This window comes from Crocodylus siamensis, chromosome 1 (assembly GCF_052110815.1).
Source record: "Crocodylus siamensis isolate JL-2025a chromosome 1, ASM5211081v1, whole genome shotgun sequence".
NCBI classification, from domain to species: domain Eukaryota; kingdom Metazoa; phylum Chordata; order Crocodylia; family Crocodylidae; genus Crocodylus; species Crocodylus siamensis.
In genome coordinates this window covers 389,881,576-389,903,692 of record NC_143395.1, presented here as the reverse complement: position 1 = coordinate 389,903,692, position 22,117 = coordinate 389,881,576, and the positions used below count along the sequence as shown (strand labels likewise).

General features: G+C 43.3%; 1 protein-coding gene across 1 annotated transcript in view; it reads right to left on the bottom strand.

The window, feature by feature from the left end:
- ALKBH8 (alkB homolog 8, tRNA methyltransferase) overlaps window positions 1–22,117 on the bottom strand; it is an 81,357-nt gene that overhangs the window by 26,378 nt on the left and 32,862 nt on the right. The window contains exons 8-10 of the mRNA XM_090029868.1: window positions 14,523–14,629; window positions 6,860–7,011; window positions 4,596–4,861 (exon numbers count right to left, since the gene is read on the bottom strand). Of these exons, the coding sequence (XP_089885994.1) occupies window positions 4,596–4,861; window positions 6,860–7,011; window positions 14,523–14,629 (525 nt within the window). The remainder of the gene's footprint in view (window positions 1–4,595; window positions 4,862–6,859; window positions 7,012–14,522; window positions 14,630–22,117) is intronic.

Below are 22,117 nucleotides of genomic sequence, written 5' to 3'. Positions count from 1 at the left end.
TAAAGTTTAGTGTCATCAGCAAACTTGGCCAGTCCACTTCTGATACCAATGTTCATATCATTAATGAAGACGTTGAAAAGAACAGGCCCAAGGACAGAACCTTGGGGGACCCCACTGGTCACGCCACACCACAGTGACTGACTTCCTCAACTACCACTCTCTGGGTCCGACCTCAGAGTCAGTTCCCCAGGCAGGGAACTGTGATGTAGCTGAGGCCGCAGTTCGCCGGTTTTTCTATGAGATAATTGTGGGATACCAAATCAAAAGCTTTTTTAAAGTCAAGATATATGACATCCATCTCTTCACCCTCGTCCAGGTGATAAGCCACCTGGTTGTAGAAGGAGATGAGACTGGTCAGGCAAGACCTACCCGCGACAAACCCGTGCTGGCTATGCCTCAGGAAGTTGCCTTCTGCTAGTTTGTCAAGAATGGTCACTTTGATGATTTTTCATCACATGAGCTAAAGTTAAAGTACCCCCACTACCATTCTGAAGCATGGGGATGCTGAATACATGCAATGCAGAGGTGGCTGGCGTGTGCTAATAGGCATAGTTTCATAGTTATTAGGGTCGGAAGGGACCTGAGCAGATCATCAAGTCTGATCCCCTGCCATGGCAGGAAAGAGTACTGGGGTCAAACAACCCCAGCAAGGTAATTATCTAGCCTTGTCTTAAAGTCCCCCAGGGTAGGAGCCAGCACCACTTCGCTTGGACAGTGAAGTAGCGCCTCCTGATGTCTAATCTGAATTTACCCTCTATCAGCTTGTGACCATTATTTCTAGGTCACTCCTGGTAGTGCTCGGGGGAACAGGGACTCCCCCAGTGCCTGCTGGTCTCCTCTGACTAGTCTGTAACAGGTCACCAAATCCTGCCTCAGCCTTCTCTTGTGAAGGCTGAACAGGTTCAGGTCCTGTAGCTTCTCCTCATAGGGCCTGCCCTGCTGCCCCCTGATCATGCGAGTGGCCCTCCTCTGGACCCTCTCCATGTCGTCCACATCCCTCCTGAAGTGTGGCGCCCAGAACTGGACGTAGTACTCCAGCTGCAGCCTGACCGGTGCCGCATAGAAGGGGGTATCACCTTCTTGGACCTGCCTGACATGCATCTGTGGATGCATGACAAGATGTGGCTGGCCTTCCTGACTGCATCCCCAGACTGCCTGCCCATGTTCATCTTGGCATCAATAATGACTCCAAGATCCTTTTCTGCCTCTGCACTGACGAGAAGGGAGTTCCCCAGCCTGTACATATGGTGCTGGTTCTTCCTCCCCAGGTGCATCACCTTGCACTTGTCAGTGTTGAAACCCATCCTATTCTCGTCTGCCCGCCCCTGTAACCTGTCTAGGTCTGACTGTAGCCTGTTCCTTCCTTCTAGTGTGCCCACATCCCCCCACATCTTAGTGTCATCAGCAAATTTGAACAGGGTGCTTTTTACCCCCTCGTCCAAGTCACTGATGAAGATGTTGAACAGTGTGGGCCTGAGGACCGAGCCCTGAGGAACTCCACTGCCCACATCCCTCTAGGTCAAAAATGACACGTCCACCACCACTCTCTGGGTGTGGCCCTCCAGCCAGTTGGCGACCCATTTGACCGTGTAGGTGTTGACACCACAGTCCCCCAGTTTTTTTATTGAGAATGGGGTGAGAGACAGTGTCAAAGGCCTTCCAAAAGTCCAGAAATACTACATCCACTGCTAGCCCTACATCTAAGGATTTGGTGAGCTGGTCATAGAAGGCCACCAGGCTGGTCTGACAGGACCTACCTCTAATGAACCTGTGTTGGTTGCCCCTAAGCATAATCTCCCCCGCTGGCCCCTCGTGGACATGTGCCAGAATAATTCTCTCAAAAACCTTACCCAGGATCAAGGTAAGACTAATTGGCCTATAGTTTCCCAGGTCTTCCTTCCTCCCTTTTTTGAAGATGGGAACCACACTGGCCATCTTCCAGTCCTCTGGGACCACACCAGAGCACCATGAGTGCTCGTAAAGCCATGCCAGGGGTCCTGCAATGACCTCAGCTAATTCCCTCAGCACTCTGGGGTGGAGATCATCCGGACCAGCTGATTTAAATACATTCAGTCCCCTCCAGAAGTTCCCTGACTAGATCCTCACTGACCCTTGACCTAGGTGCGCCTCCCCTGGGCCCAGTGGTGGGGGCTGATCTGGTCCCTGCTTAGGAAAATGGAGGCAAAGAAGTCATTAAATAGGTTAGCTTTGCCGTCTGGTGTGATGACCAAATTTACCAGAGTGTCTTGCAGGGGCCCCACGTTACCCGGTACCTTCTTTTTGCCCCCTGTATATTTAAAAATGGACTTCTTGTTGTCCCTGATCCGGGTAGCTAGCCCCAGTTCCAGCTCCACCTTGGCCTTCCTGACTGCCCCCCTGCATCCCTGAGCAACCACAGTATAATCCTTTCTGGTGATGGCCCCTCCCTTCCATTGGGTGTACGCCTCACTTTTAGCTAGAAGACATTCCCAGATGCTTTTGGTGAACCATGGGGGCTTTTGTACCATCCTGCTCCCTTTGATTCGTGTTGGGATTACCACCCTTTGGGCTTGGAGGATCGTCTCCTTAAGGAGCAACCACTCTTCTTAGACACCTGGCTCCCCTCCCCTCCGGGACCTCAGTGCTTCCCCGACTATTCTCCTTGATTAATCAATTCTGCTTCCACACATGCCAATTAGCACACATCAGAGCAGATGTCCAGAATGCGTATAGGTGCCCTTTAAGGCTACAAACTACAAAAACTGCTTATACACTCTTAAAGCCATAGATGCCTGAATCTGCATAGCGTTCTAGGCATTCATAGATGCTACAGTTGGAAGGGATCTCAACAGATTATCGAGTCCGAACCCCTGCCAAGGTAGGAAAGAGTTCTGGGGGCAGATGACCCCAGCCAGATGCCTATCCAGCCTTCTCTTTAAGACCCCCAAGGTAGGGGAGAGCACCACCTCCCATTCCCATTCCAAATTCTGGCTACCTTTACCATGAAGAATTTTTTTCTGATACGTAGCCTAAATCTACATTCTGTCCGTTTGTGACCATTGTTCCTTGTTACCCCAAGAGACGCCCTGGTGAACAGAACATCTCCGATCCCTTGCTGCATCCCCCTGCATCTCAGAGGCCATTCTTGTGCATGTCCAGAAAGAGAAAGAACAACCAAAAAGGTGCAAGAAACTGGAGCCCTGGATTGGGGGCACTCCCAGGTTCTTGTCCATGCTCCCAGGACTGCTAGAACATTTTGCATTACAGAGCCTTCGGATTAAAAATAAGTGTCGAGAGCAGGGACCAAAACCCAAGTCTCTTCCCTCCCATATAACATTACATGGGTACAAAGTCAGGCTCTCTCTTGCTATCTCTGGCCCAGTGTATTTTTCCCCCATTGCTACACAGCAGCATAGCTTCAGCTGGAAGAGTGAAGCCTGCTCCCATCCCTGCCTAACCCATAGCATGGTGGGTAAGGCATTCTTCTGAGATGTGGGAGATGTTGGTTAGAAACTCTCCATGTTGAGAATGGCCTATAACTCAGGTTCCCCACTTCCTGGGCAAGTGTTTAACCATGAGGTTACTATATGAAAGTAGCCTAAATACAAGTTTATTTGTGGGGGTGGAGGGGGAGAGTAAAGCATCTGCCCATACCTGAAAGGATGACTTTGGCACCTTGTCCTGAATCTTAGCCCCACATAGACAGAGCTACAGATAGGCAGGATTTCAGACATATCCCTCTCTTCAGAATTTCCCATTGGCTAGCTCAGCTGCCTAGATGCTAACATCTCCTCTTGCACTGTTTAGGGAACTCTGGCTCCCGTCTCAGAACTCTGGATTCCACGCCAGTAGCTCCTAGAATCTGAGCATAGTGACCCTGAGCACTGCCATGGCCAGTCCCTTCACAGATCTATCTCCAGCTTCATGGTCTTTGTACTTGTGCCACGTGCACCACTGACACTTTATAAATAAATACAACTAAGAATAACAGGCAGAGCACACCAGGCTCCAACTGACTATACAGTGTGTGCACCAAGATTGTCTGGATGCAACACCCTGTGGGTATTTAACATCAGGCCCTGTTACATCAATAATAAGCAATCTGCTCCTCTATTAGTATACATAGATACTGTATATTTGTATATACACCAATCTCTCTGGTATATTTGCCCAACAATTTTGCCTTGTGAAGATTACTTAGATAAAGGTGTACCAGTTACAAGGGGCAAAAAGCTCCTCCATGAGCTTGATGCATGGCTGCTTTTGTGGAAGGGAAGGAAGAGCAAGGAGGTGCCCTGCTTGACATGCTCTCCTGGTAGATTTCTGAAGGGAAGGCTGTACTCAAGTACGTGCTGCTTCTCTGAAGTTTTCACTTTCTTCCACACAGCTTCTACAGCAAAGAAATGTGTACACAGGTGTGCAGTGAGGGGCAGAGTGAGGAGTAATGCGACAAATGGCAAACACAGAAACCATAAAGTTCTTCAAGTCAGAAACCATTTCTGGTCCTGTGTTTGCACGGCAACTACTACAACTAGTACGACTGAGGTCCTATGATAATATGAATAAATAGACTAACAAACAACAGCAACAAGAATAAGAAAAACACAGTTACTTACCATATGCAGACCCTTGTTGATACCCAAGTATTTCCCATTCCCACAACCAACATCAGCCACTATAGACCCTTCTGGTAAAGCCCTAAGAAACTCTACAATTTTGGGCCATGGGCTATGTCTGGTGCTGCTGAAGTGGGCTGCGATCTCTTCATAGACTTTGTGGACATACTCTTGTTCCAGCTTTGCAGCCGCTGTTTCATTGCCAGCGAACATGGGTGTTCTCTCTTTTTGCTGGTCTTGTTGGCTGTCACATACAGAAGGGTAAGCTAGACACAGGAAGAAGAAATACCAATAAGGAACTTTCTAAGTTGAACAATTCTTGTGGATTCCATGTATTTTAAAAAGTTAATAAACTCTTACGGCATTTTTGCACGGGCTCTGGGGTAAGTGGACATTTTAATTACAGAGGCTTTTGGAAACCATTCAAATTAAAATGGTAGCAGCGTCTCAAGCAGCTTGTTCAACAAGCTTTAAAGTGCCCCTGCTGCCATTTTGAAACATAGGGAGGCTGAACACGAGATGCTGCAGCAAGCTGGAGAGTTCCGATTAGAACACTCGAGACAAATCCGGATGTGTTGGAGCACATGTACAGGAGCCCTCAGAATACAAGTAAGACTTCACTTCCTTCATCCATCATCTTAAAAGCAAAAACTTAAGTGATGCAGCATCTGTCAACCTGGCTAACTTAAAATCAAACTGTGAAAACCTCTGATGAAACTGAAAAATGGCAGCCAGCCAGCCCATTAGACCACATGAAGCCTGCTGAAAACCAATAATTTTTCATGCTACTCAAAATTAACAGCCCAAGCCTCCAAAAAAATGTCACATTACCATTGGTGTCAAAGATCATATACTTTTTGACAGTTTCTGTTCCTGTGAATAAGCAGGTTACCTAGAGTGAAATTCACCTCTATGTACAAGAGTGAAGCACTTAAATCTCAGCTGAAACCTGTCTGTGAGGAAGGGAAGAATCATTATCATTCCCTCACCCCCTTATTTTTTCCTTTATTATAGACTCTATTAGGAGCTGAGAAGCAGCAAAACTAAAATGGCTTGTACAAGGTTATACAGAAAGTCTGTGGTGGAAAAGAAAATTAAACCTAGGTTTCTTAAGTCCCAGGATAATGCCCTAAACACCAGACCATGCACTGGCCCTCTTCTGGGGACAAAATTTCACCCTAAAAATGACATGGTTTAAGACCCTAGAGGGTACAGGGGATTTCCATATGGCCAGCCTTAGAAAGGATCATCCTCTTTGGCTCTTTCCACATCCACTCCTCATTTTTCCAGTGTGATTGGATCATCTCAAAACTAGACCCTGCCCAGTAAACAACTGGGATTCTTTAGGAACAATCATGCTACCCAAACCCCTCCTTTTGAGAATAGATAGTCAGGAAAAAGCATACATTTTTCAACACTACACTCTTCATGCATGGTGGTGCCTCCTAAGGAGTTTTTAGAAGAAACAATATCTGAAAAGGTTTGTTATTTAATTACACAAGGAGAACCAACTCTGGATGTAAGGGCCTTGTTACATGTTACACTGAGCCACACAAACACTGATTGCTGGTAGTGCAGTCACATGTTCAGACCAGCAGGGGCCTGAAGGCCTCAAAGGTAAGACTCCCCTGCTTCACATTCCAGGCTCCCGCCGTCTGCCACCAGAGCTACCCCAGCTTCTCCCTGCCCCGCCTACTTGTAGTTGCCCAGGGGAGCAGGCAGGGAAGAGTTAACCTGTCCACTCAGCAGCTGCTGCTGCCGCCGCCACCACCACTTCTGGGCTGGGGCTGAACCCATCAAGAGAGCGGCAGCAGCTGGGCAGGCAGGTCAACCTTTACCTGGGGCAGACAGTGTGGGCAGCCACAAGTAATGGGGAAAGGTGGGGCATGAACAGGGATCTGGAGTGCTTGGGACAGCAGGACGGGGGCAGTGGGCCTGATTCAAGCCCGCAGAGGAGGGAGGCAAATGGGGTGTTTACACTAACGTGTAGCCTACAATGTAATACAAGCTAGGTAGCACAGATTAGAGATAATCCTGCCTTGGAGTGGTGCAACTTTGAGCCACATAACGAGTTCTTAAAACCAGTTTCAGGTGCTATGTGGACAATCCAGGTGTTAAGGGGTCCAGGAGCAACCCGAAATTACTGTGTAACAAGGCCCTACGAGCTATTCATAAAATCTGAAAGGTTTATTATATGTTTCTCAAACAAACGAGAGCATTTGGCAAATTAACACTGGATTCGAAGCGCAATTCAAGATACTTACTGCAGTTGCAGGGGCTTCTTCTCACTTTCCTAAAAGTAAATGATGTCCTTGTTCCCCTCTTGTTCAATGTTAAATCTCCAGTGTCAGCAGCGATTGTTCCAACTTTTCGTCCCTCAGAGGCCTGAACGATATCAAACTTTCTAGGGGTGATCCTAATATAAAATCAACACGTTATTTAACCTGTGCTGGAAAAAAAAAAACTGCTTCTGTTTTTAAAGAGCAAGCCTCAAACCTATTCTATTACAATGTGTTAATGAGCTACTGCCACCCAAGTTACAAATATGCTGCTCAGAAGCCACCTGCATTTTACATCATATAAACTGGTCACTCCTAAAAGGGCAGAATTTATGAATGACTACCAAGCTACCCCAGTATTCTTGCTACCTCTGCTGTTATTGTACAATAGCTTTTAATAGGTCTGATTTTCTTTAAAGTTTCGTTTCCTTCCCTACAGAACAAAATTGTATAGTTAAATATGAAGGAAAAAGTAAATAATATGATCAAAACAAAGACAATTACATAGGTAGCAAATTTCTGTATAACATTATTCAATCTATATAATGAAATAAATTCTTAATGACATGCAGTGCTTTGAACTGTGCTATGATAAAAAAATGAACCATAATTTCATGGTGGAAATATTTTTTTTTAAATCAAGAACTCAATGTTACACAAAAGTAAAACAACATACAGAGTAGGCTACAGATAATGTAAGACCTATGCACAGTAGGAGAGGAGACTGCTACTTCCCTATGGTGTCCAGGTACATAGGGAGAGATGGATCTATGATCCACAACACACCAGATGGTACACCTGTACTGACATGAATGGGCAAGTGAGTTTCAGCAGGAAACTGAGTGGCACAAGTTTCCTGTCCTTACTTTTGCCTGAGGCTGAATAGCTACAAACAGCACCTCACTCAAGACTGGATAGGCAAGATGTAAATTTAGGCCTCTGATGCCATTCAACCTATTCTCTTGCAACCTGTAAATTATTTGACTCCAGAGGGAAAATGAATTGTAGGAGTGAGTCAATAGATTTTACTATCTACAGTGAACCTTAACTTTAATTACAAAAAATATACCAGCTCTGTGCCCCCTCCAATATTTTGCTGGATTTTTTTCCAAGATCCCTGTCTTAGAAGGTAATGAAAAATGAAAAGGTTGTCTTGGAAAGCACATTTTAAAAAAAACAACATAAAAAGTATGTTTAAGTGTAATTGGTACTTGTGGAAATAATGGAAGAGTATTGCTGACTCCACCTAGGTAGACTGCAAGGTTTCTGAAATAAATCTGCTAATTTGTTCAGTTCTGATCTGTAACAACCATGTTTTTTCAACCATCCACCTTCGGTGAGCCATAAAATGCATCTCTTTAATGCCTAACAGGTACTATAGTACAGACCAGTAGTTTGAGGAAGTGCAGTAGAAAGTCTCAATGTGGGCTAACAGGCAAGAGCTGAATCAGAAGTAAGAGGAGAGCTAGAATGGCTAGAACAAAGCCCCTGATTCTCTTTTGGCAAATTCTTGTGCGGAAGAGCAAAGAAACAGAAGGAAGAGGGGAAGAAATTAACAACAACAAAACTCTTCCATTTTTGTGAACAACCATTTCATATAATGTTGTGAAAAGATTTGGTGTGCATAATGAAAAGCTTCCAAAATAGGAACTGTGCACTTCTGTGTTCAAGATGGAGACAGACTGGAAGCACAAAATCACAGAAAACCATAAGCAGGCAAAGAAGGTAATGAGGACCCATATGTGATTTCCCTTCCATTTCACATGGGGAAAAAAATAGATGCCCTTGGAAAATAAATTAATAATCTTCAGGGCAATAACTTGACACTTCAAAGCTGTTATTGTCACACTGATGCATTTCTTGAACTTAGTCATCAAGGAGATTAATGCAGAAATTTCCTCAAGAAAAATAAATCATCTCTAAGGGATTGTCCTCAATGAAGTGCCTTCAGAACTGCTGACTTCAAAAGGAAGTATGTGATTCCCAGCACGAGAGGCATTCAGAGTTATACTGACTTCCATACTGGCAAGTTGAATTTAACCCTCCTGGGTTAAAAAAAATAGCGGAAGAAAAGAAAATAGTTTCTTCGTATCTTCTGTCAGAATAGAGCAGTCAATCTCAACTCAGATCTCTACCGTAACTTATTTCCCAGCAATATCAAAACCAACCAATCCATATACATGCCTAGCTGAAAAATGCAGCTGTATCACTGGAACTGGGTTCTTCCGTGTGTAAACTATGCAACTTTCTGAAAGAAAGAGGACTTTTCACCCTCATCAGCACTCCCTTGCTCATTAAAATATGCATCTGATTTCTTACAGCAACGGACTTTTCATTTAGACAGAAAGAAAAGAGCAAACGTTCTGCTGGTATACCAGAAGGCAGTAAATTAGCTACTTGCCTAGATTTTCCACATATCCACAGCAAACTAATGAAGCAAAGCATGGTCAAAGAAATCTTGGGATCTCTCTAACAGAAGCTGCCTGTGAGACTGAAACTATAGAGCTCAAAATGTATGACCAGGCCTCAAGCTGACTTGAGTCTGCCTTGCTCCACTGAATTCACTTAACTATGCTGAAGCATACCTGCTGAGGACCTGGTCTACTGGGCTGCTAGCCCCAAGGTTTATCTTTCTTTTTTTTCTGTTTGATGCTATATTTAAGGCAAATCCTATTCCTTTGGCAATAACCCATGTACACTCAGGGCTAATCTTGCCAGACAGCAGTCACCATTTTTGAGGTTGTACAATTATTTCAATCCAGTTTTGGTTTTTTCATAACAAAAAAGGGACACCTCCTCAAGGCTGAAAATTTGATTCTAAGGATGGAGAACAAAGTGCTGGAGATATCTTTGCTTGGTACAGAGCTGTTTTATTGCTGTGAGGTCAAGCAGGCTGCAACAGAAGGCACCTATACATGCCGAACACAACTAATTAGCACATGTCGGAGCAAACTCGATTAATCTAGCACACTCCAGCAGCCTTCATGTCACATGTATTCAGCGTTCCCATGTCTCAAAATGGCAGCAGAGGTGATTTAATTAAAGCTCGAGCAAGCTTTAATTTTTGAAGCATGGACTTTTGAATACACAAGATGCTGCAGATGTCGGGAGCCGCTTTAATTAAGCGCCCCTCACCCCTCCTGGAGCATGTGTAAAGACACCCAGAGTGATCTGTCTGTTTAAGAAGGAACAATCAGCCCTGTCAAGAAAACCTGGCTGTGGGCATTTGGATAAGTAGGGAGTGTCTGGCTGGAAGTTTTAAAGATTCTCAGAAGAGTAAAGAGAGGACAGAATTAAGGAAACTGTGAATGGAACAGTTTGCTCCAAGCAGGGGGCCCCAGCAGAAAGGGGCACCTCTCCTAGTTTTCAGGGCAGAAGCAGAGGCAGATCCAGGGGTGGTGCAGTAGTGTGGAGGCACCCCACCTTTCTGTTGACCATGCCACACAAGAAGCAGCCAGGGACATTTAAGTCTGAGAAGCAAGTAATAATTCCCTACTCTCTTCCCTCCATGTTCTGCATCCTCTTCCCACTCCCCTCTCTTCTGCCACTGTATTCAGCTGCCCTGGGGGTAGAGTTGGAGGAAAGCTCCAGAACCGCTTCTGCTTGCTCCAGCCAGGCTCTGCACAGAGCCAGGTTCAGCCAGGAACAGCAGCAGCAGCAGCAGCAGCAGCAGCAGCAGCAGACAGGTCCCTTCTCCCTAGTCGGCCCGCCCCCCACCCCCCACTCTCCAGGGTGCCCTGCCAGCCTGGAAGCAGACACAGAGGAACAGAATTTGCTACTGCTGCCTCTAACCTAGCCTGGCTCCACAAGCAGCCCAGTTGTAGTGGGGCAGGAGCAGCTCTGCAAGAGGCACAGCAACCTGCTTCCACAGGCCACTATACCAGCATATTCATGCACGCCCAACCAAAAATCAGCCACTGCAACCAAGAACAAAATCACCAAAAAAAATTGAGTAACCTTTACATACGAGATACAGATGAAAGCTTTTTCCTTCATATATCCTTTAGTCTCTTCAACAATACTGTCTAGTCTGTCTCTTAATTGTGTCTCAGAAACAACTTCTCTTTGAAAGAACTAAAAAAATCTAAGTACTTTCCCTATACACCCTGCTAACGGGAATAAAATGAAGCCTCTAATTTCCCTTGTCTCCAGACACATGCAATGAAACATTTCCAGAGTGATCCCAATACTGAACCTTTTGCTTTCAGTAATCTGATTTGTAAGAAGTAGATAAGAAGAATTATAGATGATCCTAAAAAAATCATGATTAGATTTGCAAATGAACTGACTACATTTGCTTGCATGATAATTAGCTAATTTTATAGACTGTAACTCTAGGCATCACTATAAGGTTAGTAGTCATCCTGTATGTCTACCTCTATCCTCTTTAGTTTCATAGCTCTTAAACACTAAGTGCTGGAAATGCCATTTAGCCAGTTGTGGCCTTGGCTCCACCACGATCCGCTGGCTGGGAAACTGGCTCCGTGGTCAGACCCAGAGGGTTGTAATTGATGGCAGTCACTCATCGTGGTGCCCTGTGACCAGTGGGGTCCCTCAAGGCTCTGTCCTGGGACCCATACTGTTCAACATCTTCATTAATGATGTGGACATTGGAGTCAGGAGTGGACTGGTTAAGTTCGCCGATGACACCAAACTTTGGGGCAAAGCATCCACGCCAGAAGATAGGCGGGTGATCCAGGCTGACCTGGACAAGCTCAGCAAATGGGCAGATGAGAACCCGATGGTGTTTAACACTGAAAAATGCAAGGTTCTCCACCTTGGGAGGAAAAACACGCAGCACCCTTATAGGCTCGGCAGTGCTACGTTGGATAGCACTACAGAAGAAAGAGACTTGGGGGTCATCATTGACCGCAAGATGAACATGAGCCCGCAATGCGATGCTGCCGCTAGTAAAGCGACCAAAACACTGGCTTGCATCCATAGATGCTTCTCGAGCAAATCCCGGGACGTCATTCTCCCCTTGTACTTGGCCTTGATGAGGCCGCAGCTGGAGTACTGCGTCCAGTTCTGGGCTCCACAATTCAAAAAGGATGTGGAGAAGCTGGAGAGAGTCCAGAGGAGAGCCACGCGCATGATCAGAGGTCAGGAAAACAGATCTTACGATGACAGGCTGAGCGCCATGGGACTCTTTAACCTGGAAAAGCGCAGGCTCAGGGGTGATCTGATGGCCACCTATAAGTTTATCAGGGGTGACCACCAGGATCTGGGGGAACGTTTGTTCACCAGAGCGCCCCAAGGGATGACGAGGTCGAACGGTCACAAACTCCTGCAAGACCGTTTCAGGCTGGACATAAGGAAGAATTTCTTTACTGTCTAAGCCCCCCAAGGTCTGGAACAGTCTGCCAGCGGAGGTGGTTCAAGCACCTGCATTAAACACCTTCAAGAGTAAATTGGATGCTTATCTTGCTGGGATCCTATGACCCCAGCTGACTTCCTGCCCTTTGGGCAGGGGGCTGGACTCGATCTCCTGAGGTCCCTTCCAGCCCTAATGTCTATGAAATCTATGAAATCTATACAGAGCTAGATTGTCACCTGGTGCAAACTAACCTAATGCAATGATGGCAATAACTGGCATTTAGAAGCAAAGAAACTATTGGGAGCAAAAGATACTTAGACAGATATAGGAGTGGGTGTAAAGCTCTGCATGTAAATAATGAAATCAATGGAGCCATGCCAACTGAGGATCTGGCCTCACAAACGCCTCTTTAAACGTATGTGGATCCTCTTGAACTTCTAGGACAAATAAATAATTTCTATGGAAGGTGGACAGCACAGTGCATCAACTGCCCAGGACTGAAATTATTGTATCAAGGGAAAAAATCCTGAGATCCCGAGTTTAAATCCAGCCTGTTTCCATGGTCCTCAAAAGACACCCCATCATGGAAACACAAGGGGCTCATATCACAAAATTGCATGTTTGTTGACAGACACTACCATCAGAGAGGCCAGGGCTTCACCGGATATGGAGACTGGACTATATTCTGAGTTTCAGAGATGTTTCTGGAAGAAGGCTGAGAGAGTTTGACAGGAGTGAAAAAAATGTAGTAAGACCAAGACCTATATTCGAATCTTCTCTGTTAGCAAAGTCCTTTATTGCCTAAGTACTTTTAACATGACACTTCACAGGAGTCCCAGCCTCTTCTTCGTTAATATTTAAAGACAGGATACACAGGTGACAGAAGAGATCTCTAAATTATTGAACAGCACACAGAAGGGAGAATCCTATATTTACCTTTCCTCATGATGCACAATCAAGAAAATCATTCAGAGAAATTAAAAGACAGCATATTTTATACTGATAATAAGATTTCTTTTAATTTAAATGATACACAGTTAAGTTGGTGCAGCTCTATTACATAATGAATGACTCTGTGAATCTAGCAGAGGAATAAACATTCCCCCAGAGCACAACTGTCCATGATGAAGGCTTTATATATTCATCTAAAGCAGTGATTTCCATCTCTTTAAACTTAAGAGACTTCTCAGTATTCAAGGCCCTCAAAAAATGCCAGCTCTGAGCTTTCACCCTTTTTTTGACTACAGAAAAGCAATAGAGCAATTATTTTGCTGCAAAGATCTCTGAAAGATGACAACGGGGCAGAATGCTTTTAATGCTATGAATTTCCATTTGAAATCTGGGGGTTTACTTTTGAATCATGTTCGAGCACCTAATAGTGCTACTGTTGTGTGGCACCCCTTGACATCCTAGAAAGGACCTTTAGCCATCCCAGGATGCAACAGCACCCGGATAAGAATTGCTGGTCTAACCAGTGTGACCTTGCCCACTACCACAGCACACTACTGGACAAGGCAGACAATTGGTCTGATCCTATATGACAACTGCAATGCTCCTGTTGCATACATTTCTGGTTTGTTCCCAATTTCAGATGTATGTATTTAAACTCTACTATAAATAATGCCTCCCAATGCATTTGTCAAAAAATGCTGTTCCTAGGAGCTCCAAGCCATTGTATGCTGCATGAGCAGTTCAAAGTGGCCTCAAACCAGAGGATTTAGGAAATGGAGTTCCTCTGCACAGGGGAAAATCTGATAGAAGAGGCACACTTCTGCTGTTTCTTGTACCAGATACTCCTGACAAAACTCAGGCAAGAGGAAAGGTGAGGGTTTGCCAAGGGTCTGGGCTGGGTTGAACACAAATAGGTGTGTGGTGAAATGGAGCTCTGTCATGGCCAATCCCTCACTGGCATATGGTTCCTAAGGGATTTTACATCTGGGACATGTTAAAGCTATTCCTATGCAGCCTGAACTTGTGGCAGATTCTCTACAGCCTCTGCTTTTTGACCTCTGAATGCAGTAGGAGAGAATCATAATATTCAAATTAATTTTCTTCAGAGAATATTTACATATAGAATAAAAAAATTCATATTCATGAATGAATATGCATGACTGAGGTGTTTCAATACTAGCAGTATGACTAAGACGGAGCAACTGACGCAGCTGCTCCAGGAACTGACTTTGGTGGGGGGTAGGGGAGGAGGCTGGAGGATGGGAGCGTGGAAATATCAAATCTCAAATATACAAATTCTGCTAGTAATATGGCAACAGCCGGAAGTCACGGTTGCCCCAGACACCAAGCTGCTTTGTTACACTTCTGTTCAATACCCACCCGTGACTCCACAGGTATCTGGATTCTCCAGCCATCACCAACAAACTACGACGAGGCAGCATAACCGCAACTGTACAGCCATCTGGGTGCTTAAAATCCATCACGATCTAAGGACAAAAGAAATTTTTTTTTAATAACCATCATCACTTACATATCCCTATAAGTGTGCATGTCATTGTAGAGACAAAGCCAGATCATCAGCAAGCGTTACCTGATCTATTACCGTAGAACATCTACCTCCTTCCTCAGGCAGCAAGGGCCTCCAGGTCTTCCCACGCATTCTTAAGACCTTCATATACTTACACCATTTCTAACTTCAAGCATTCAAAATGTAAGATATTCCCTCCCCCCTGAAGGACATCTGCTTTAAAAAAAAAAAAAAAATCACAAAACTTTAAGAATGGAAAGTTTCAGATCCTATTCATCTGTTGTAGTTATATAGTAAAACACACCTTCAACTAGGTAATAAAGCATCTCAAAATCCTTTGTGTTTACCTTCACAACATCTCTATGAGGTAGTTTATCCCTCTTTCAGACAAAGAACTGAAGCATGGAGAAATTAAAGACCACATCTACAAAGAACTTTCATCATCTAGTCCTATTTTGGTTCCCTCTGACTTCAGAGGGACTTGGGTTAAGCACCATAACTCTGTGAATTTTGACCTAAGAGCCACATCTAAAAACAAAATTTAGTTATACACCCAAATTTCAATTTCAGCAAAACTTAAGCATCTAAAGTCCAAGTGGATGAACTGCAAACCCCTGATCTAACTACTTAGGCACCTGAGAGGCCATAGGCACCTAAGTTTTCTGGCAAAAGCTTACTCAGGTACATCCATTCAGCTATTGTGCATGCTCAGAAGAGCCACAATCTCATCGAAGTATCATCTAAGGCTGCTTGGATGAAGTCCTTGCACCTAAGTCCCTTCGGGTGCCTCTACCAGTCCCTGAAATGTGCCTAATGCAAATTGACAGCATTGAGTTTGCCACCGTGGCAATGTTTATCCAAACTGTGGTTAGAAGAGGTGACGGTGATAAGCTTGTGCATAATAGGATACGGGCCTCTCAGTGTGAGAGAATTCAAACTCCCATCTCCCTCCTCCCAAGACAGTGCTCTGTTCTACAGGCAGAATGCTCTCAGCCCAGCTTGCTTTCTCCATCCTTTCCTGTTGAAGCTGGGCCACAGTGCAGAAGAAAATGCAGAAGTCATACACCCAGAGAGAGTGAGCAAGTGAGGGCAAAACTAGTTCTGTGATGAGGGCACTGCTTTAACAGAAGGGAGCCCTGGGCTCTTATCTGTGCTTTCAGATCTATCTATGCATTTTATGTAATAGCTCTGTAATGCAAAATACTTAATGGAAGGTCACAATGGAAGATCAGGAGATCAAATATCATGAGATTTGCAATAAAAATCACAGGAGTTGGCAATGCTACATTGCCTCCTGGGCTGCCTATACCCCGAATTTATTGTTAAAAATTTCCCCAACTGGCAGAAGTGCTGCTATGGAAGACAGCAGATAGCATTTAAGGAATTTAGGGGACTAAAGGAAGAGGTTAATTGAAAACAAGCTAGTCAGAATCTATTAAAAAGGTCAGTATCTCCATTTATGCTGAAGCTCCATGCACTAAACAGTGCTGCCATCTGATTTGCAAAGTATGAAGAACACAAGTTTAAAAAGGAGATTTAATCCAAACAAAATTAAGCAGTGCTCAGCCTATCTATACAGAGATGTTTAGCAAACAATGGTGCAAATGGTCAGCCATTTAAAACAAAGAGGGAGACTGTCATACAAAAAGCTCAGCTTCCAAGGTCACAAATTAACCAATACAATATCCACTGCTTTCATTAAAGCAGTCTTTCACCAGTATATACTGGAACAATCTACAACAACATTTATACTTTAGGAAACATGTCTTATTTATTATTTATACTGTGGTACCACCCACATACAATGACACATCCCCTTCACCTGCAGAGCTGACCATCTAATATAAGGACAAGAAATGACCAAAAACAAGATTGAAATGCGTACAGAGAGCAATAGGAATAAGTGCATATGATTTTTACACAGGTGCCTACATACAGTGATTCACCTTCCGAAGCGACAGAATACACTACAGAAACAACAAAGCAAGTGCCAGGAATTCCTACTTGCCCTATCCCCTTACACTTCACAATTGACTATTTCTTTAACACAATGGGAGGCATGCATTTTGAGAAGGTAGTTTCATAGCTTTGCATATCAGCTTGCAGAGTCTGTCCAATGCCTCCGGATTCCCACTTAGGGGCCTTGTCTGAAGCAGCTGGAATCAGCTCTTTCCAATTCTTCACTGTTCTCCTGGCCTGCTTCCTACCTCACCTCTCTCTCAAACACAAACGGGTTATTTTTCCTATTCACATTTGTTACTAGCCCTGGACTTTTTCAAGGAGCTTAGGCCAGGCTGCAGGAGTGAGGTTAAAGCAGAAGACCCAAACACTATTTATGTGTGATTGCAGAGCAGACCTTTGCAGACACAATGGACTGGTCAACAAGGTAAAGAAAGAAATTAGTCTGTCGAGCTAAACAATGTGAAAGACCTGAGAGGAGACCTTATACAAGAAGGTCTTTAGATAGATAATGAAAAATAGTATATTATAGCTTTAACTTAAAAATGTTAGTAGTAGCAATTGATGTAACTAAATGTGTGGATATAAATTTGCTATAACAGATACATGTGTGTTAAATTCTTTAGATAAACTGTAAAACAAAAGCAGCCTTGCTAGCAAGACCATAAACCAAAGTAAAAACAAAACAGGATGGTGGCAAGTGACATTTCAAACTGATGAAAGAAGGAAGTAAGAAATCCTCCCTACCAAAAAGTTGCAAAGGACATAAACCCCATCTAACTGACACCTTCTAAAGCCACAGAAAAACTGGTTCAAGTTTGCTTCCCGAAGTCTCAGTAACTGTAAGACAGAGTAAGCAACATATAAAAATGGGGTATATGAACTGAAGAGAAAACGAGAGAATCAGCAAATCCAAGATCTGATGCCAGTTTGTGTGAGACTCCCCAAGAAGCACAGGTGAGGCTCTACACTGTGCTCTTTGGTAAGCACTGGAGTATTTACTTTTGACTCTGGTGAGTATAAACAACAAAAAGCCAGGCTGTAGACCCAACTTTTGCCTCTTTTAACAACAGCAAACATACTAAATGCATGTAATGCAGATAGCACATCTCATGTTCTGCTTCCCCCAAAAGCTCCCAAAACCTTATTTTCCAGTTGTTTAAGGGCCCATGATAAGCTTTAGCTGATCAATCTCTCTATTAGCCCTCAGCAGTTGGGAAAGCCATGCCACATGGCATGTTGAGAATGACAGAGAACACCAATGTTCCTCGTAGCCACGTTTTGACTTAACTGCAAGGAATAATGCAGGACCTGAGGATTGCAAAGGAAGAGATAGGCAGGGGAGAAAAGCATGAAAACCTGGAGGAAATTTTATCTGTGTTGTTAAAAAAGCAAAGGCTATATGTGAGGATCAGCTACTTACAGTTGTATATGGTCTATACTAAAGTTGTACTGTTGGGGGAAAACGGGGGGGGGATGGAGTTTTTGCAAAAATAAAATAAAATAAAATAAAAATAATCACATTTTTCTCCTTTAAAGGGGAAAATCCGTGTTTTTCCACATTTTCACCAAACAAAAAATCCAGATCCCTGGTAATGAGCCACTCTAATAAATTTATGTATAGGAGTAAGTAAGGGAAGGAGTTGTCTACTTTTTAGAGAAAGGAGCTGAAAGTTAGGGCACCCTCTTATGGGACACAGGGCAAGTCATTTAATCTATGAGCATGATCCTCATTCAGGCTAAGAATACTTTGCACAGCTCTGGCAGCATAAAGTGTCTCTACAATGCAAGTAGAACCATGTATGATGGTTGCAAGGAACATAAGAACTTAGTCTTTTGCACTTCAGTTTGTTCATCTGTACAGTGAATAGAATATTTACAAGCGTACAATCACCATTTGCAAAGCACTGAGATACTCAGATGGAAGATGTAACAGCTTATTCATCAGTGATGAAACCTAATTACGGGATCCACATGGAGCAAAAATAACTTGTCATTTTTTGCTTTAGCACCAGGTTTGGGATTTGAGGATATGAGGAACCACAGTTTAGAGGCATAGCATGAACATTTGCAGGAAATTATGGTAATTTCTATGTGTGCATTTCTTTCTTTTCCCTTAGAAGAAGTGCACCCGACTTAAAAGCCTAAGCACTAACATTTCTGCTATTCTTTGTCTATAGTAAAGAACATTTAACCCTGCAGAGTTTTAGAAGAATCCCATTCTTATCTCTTGAAAAGACTTTTGCTGACTGAAATAGATAACATTCCCATACATCCATATATGTCTTTATCCTAGCAGAACATTCTAAGTTGTCACTGTCATACACACACAAAAAGAAAGATTAAGGCTTTAGGTCCTTTTTCTAATTCACTAAGGACTCACAATCAATAAAGCAACTCTGCCATTGCTGAATCAATCTGTCTCATGACAGCTTTGCTCCACAGGAGCTATTTCCAATTACTATTTTCGTTTTTATCCATTTTCTTTATTCTCAGAGGTGGCAGAGTCAATAAAGATCAAATTTCCAGCTAGTCCATGGTGCATCACTGGGGACTGCAGTCAATAATAAAAATAGAGGATGTTTTGATCTTATACAACGTATACCACCTTTCTTTGTAACTACGGAAAAAAATACACACCAAAGGCATAAGACATAAACAAGCTAATAATGTCCATTGTAGATGTAAGCTAGCATAATGAGATATTTAAGGAATACCATTCAGGATGATCGAGTATCTAATGCAGCAAACAGCTTCCAAGGCTGGCTAAACATCAAAGCAAAGCAGACACCCAAATTAGACACATTATTCCTAATATATAAAATACAGCAAAATGCAATGAAAGAAGAAAGGAATGAAATTAAAGAAAAAGGGAAGTAGGGAAATCACTTTTGCTTGAATCTTCAAGGTATGAGAATTCTGTGTTCTCCCCGGTTATGAGCTGACAGGTGAATATATTTTCAAGAGTTTATAAAAAAAGAAAAAAGCAATTGTTTAATTGTTTTTGGCAGGAAAGGAACAATACAATTGAATGTATGTAATGTCAAGCAGGATCTCCATGATGGAGGTCTAACTCTGGCATAATTTACATTAATTACGTTAATTTAAAACTGGAGAAAGCATAGCCTGGAGGTCATACCAACTACATTAACTTCATGTATAGAAAAAACCCGAGTTGCTGAGTGACTACTGAGCAAGCCATACAGCCACTCTGCACCTCAGCTTCCCCAAACATGGGACACACAAAGATGATGATGCTCACTTCACAAGGCTGTTGTGAGACTTCAGGCTCCAATTTGACACAAACAGATATGCATCCACACAGAGCCCCAGTAACAGTGGGTTCTGCGTGGGTCTACAAAGACTCATCTGCAGATTGAGTCACATATATGTGCACAGTGCCCTGTAATTAAATAGAAAGATGCCCTTAAACTTCATTACTTCCAAGTTTCCAGTCTCAGAATTCTAAGTGGCACTAGATTATGCGATACGAGATTATTTCACAAAATAGGACCTTGGCAAAGTGCTTTATCAAATCCATCCAGGTATTTACATTGCACACATGGTATATGAACATGTTTCAGCAGCTGGAACTATGATAAAACTGAAATCTTCACGTGCTTCTTGTCCTCAAGCCACAGAACACAAACAGTGAACTAATCCCTTTATAACATTTACACCAAAATGATGCCCGTGACTGTACCTACTGTGTACTTACATCGGTGATTCTCAACCTTTTTAGACTCAAGACACCTCTTAGAAAACACCAGCTCTTACTTTTCAGTTGCTTTTTGACTACAGAAAAATAATACAACAATTCTTCAGTTGCAAAGAACTCAGATTACAACAGGTCAGAATGTTCTTGACACTATGAATTCCTATTTGAAGTCTCTGGGTTTATCTTGTGAATCATGTTTGCACAACAAACAGTGCTAATATTACATGGCACCCTGCATCACCCTGAAAGGATCTCAAGGCATCCTAGTGTGCCAAACCACCCTAGTTGAGAATCACTGACCTATGTACTCTTAAATTTGGACTTGGAGAATGGTCAACACTTTACATACTTTGGCAGCCACCTCTCAGAGAAGGCCAACATTTATGAGGACATCTAGTATAGGATCTGATGTGCCAGCTCTGCCTTTGGACAACTGACTCATTGTGTGTTCAACTATCAAAACATCAGAACTTAAACCACGCTCATATTATATAAGTCTGTGGCAATCCCGAGTCTTTGCTATGGCTGTGAAGCCTGGGAGACCTACAAGGACCACCTGAAAAGCCCGGAACACCATCATTGCGCGACCTCTAGAAGATCCTTGACATACTGTCTGTATTCTTCATATGTAAACTACATGGTACTGAATAGCTATCTCAGCAAGATGAAAGGCTGAACTGATCTTTTCTAGGCTTGAAGAGGAGGTTGTAATGACTGCTACAACAGCTAGGGATTCCTAAATCACAGACATTATGGTCACTTTCCCTCCCATCTGTAGCTGAATGGTTTGGCCCTTTGAGAGAGAGCAGACAGCAGCGTTGTAAAGCCAGCTGCAGGCAGTTGGCTAACGAAGGAGTATTTAACTACTAGTTAAAAGCCTAGAGGACAGAACACAGGCTCTTTCAGCTAGGTGAAAGAGCAGTTTGTGGACAGGAGGCAAACTGGAACCCATACACTCGCTACTAGGAAGGAACCAAACAATGGTACTGGGCTAGAGCTAAAGGGCCCTTCTTACTGCCCAGAGAAGGACTACAAGCTTTGTTAGCTGGTTCATTTGTTTGGCTGATGCAAAAACTGTGTTTGTATTTAAAAGGACTGGCTAAAAAGCTCCCAGGGGGAGCAAGGCTAGGCTGCAAGGCAGCATGCACACTCATCTGCTTACACCACACCTCACCTGCTCTTTGTCATCTTTTTTCTGAAATCCCCAATACATCTTCTTTGCACTGCTGGGCAAAAGGGACATGTCAAGGACCCAGAGTATGACCTTAGATATACAGAAGCAACTAAACTAAAGGGAAAGCCTTTCCTCTGCAACCCAAATCATAATCCTTAAAGAGGCTATAAAAATAATGCAAATCATCTTCTTAATCAACATTGTCTCTGTAGGGCAATGAATGAAGCACGATTCAAACACGGCATGAAACCGAACAGATTTCTTTAAACACATCTGGGGAAATTGCTTTCTCCACTCATGTTATTTCTACATTTCTCTCCAACATTCAAAAAATACCAAGGGTGCTTAAAACTTTTAAAATACTGCTTTTGTACACCAATTAAAAAAAACTTTTCAAAAAACCCCAAACCTAATAATAACAGTTAGGCAGCTGGTTTACTAAAACCACTGCTTTTCCTGCTAACTAGGATCATCTCCTTGTTCCCTTAGGCTTCTTTGTTCTTGTTTGCTTTGCCCAGCCATTTTCAATTCTCTTCCATTTTGAGTGGGGAACTCAGAGACTTTGTTAGAAGTTTGGATAGTGCCTTCCACAATAG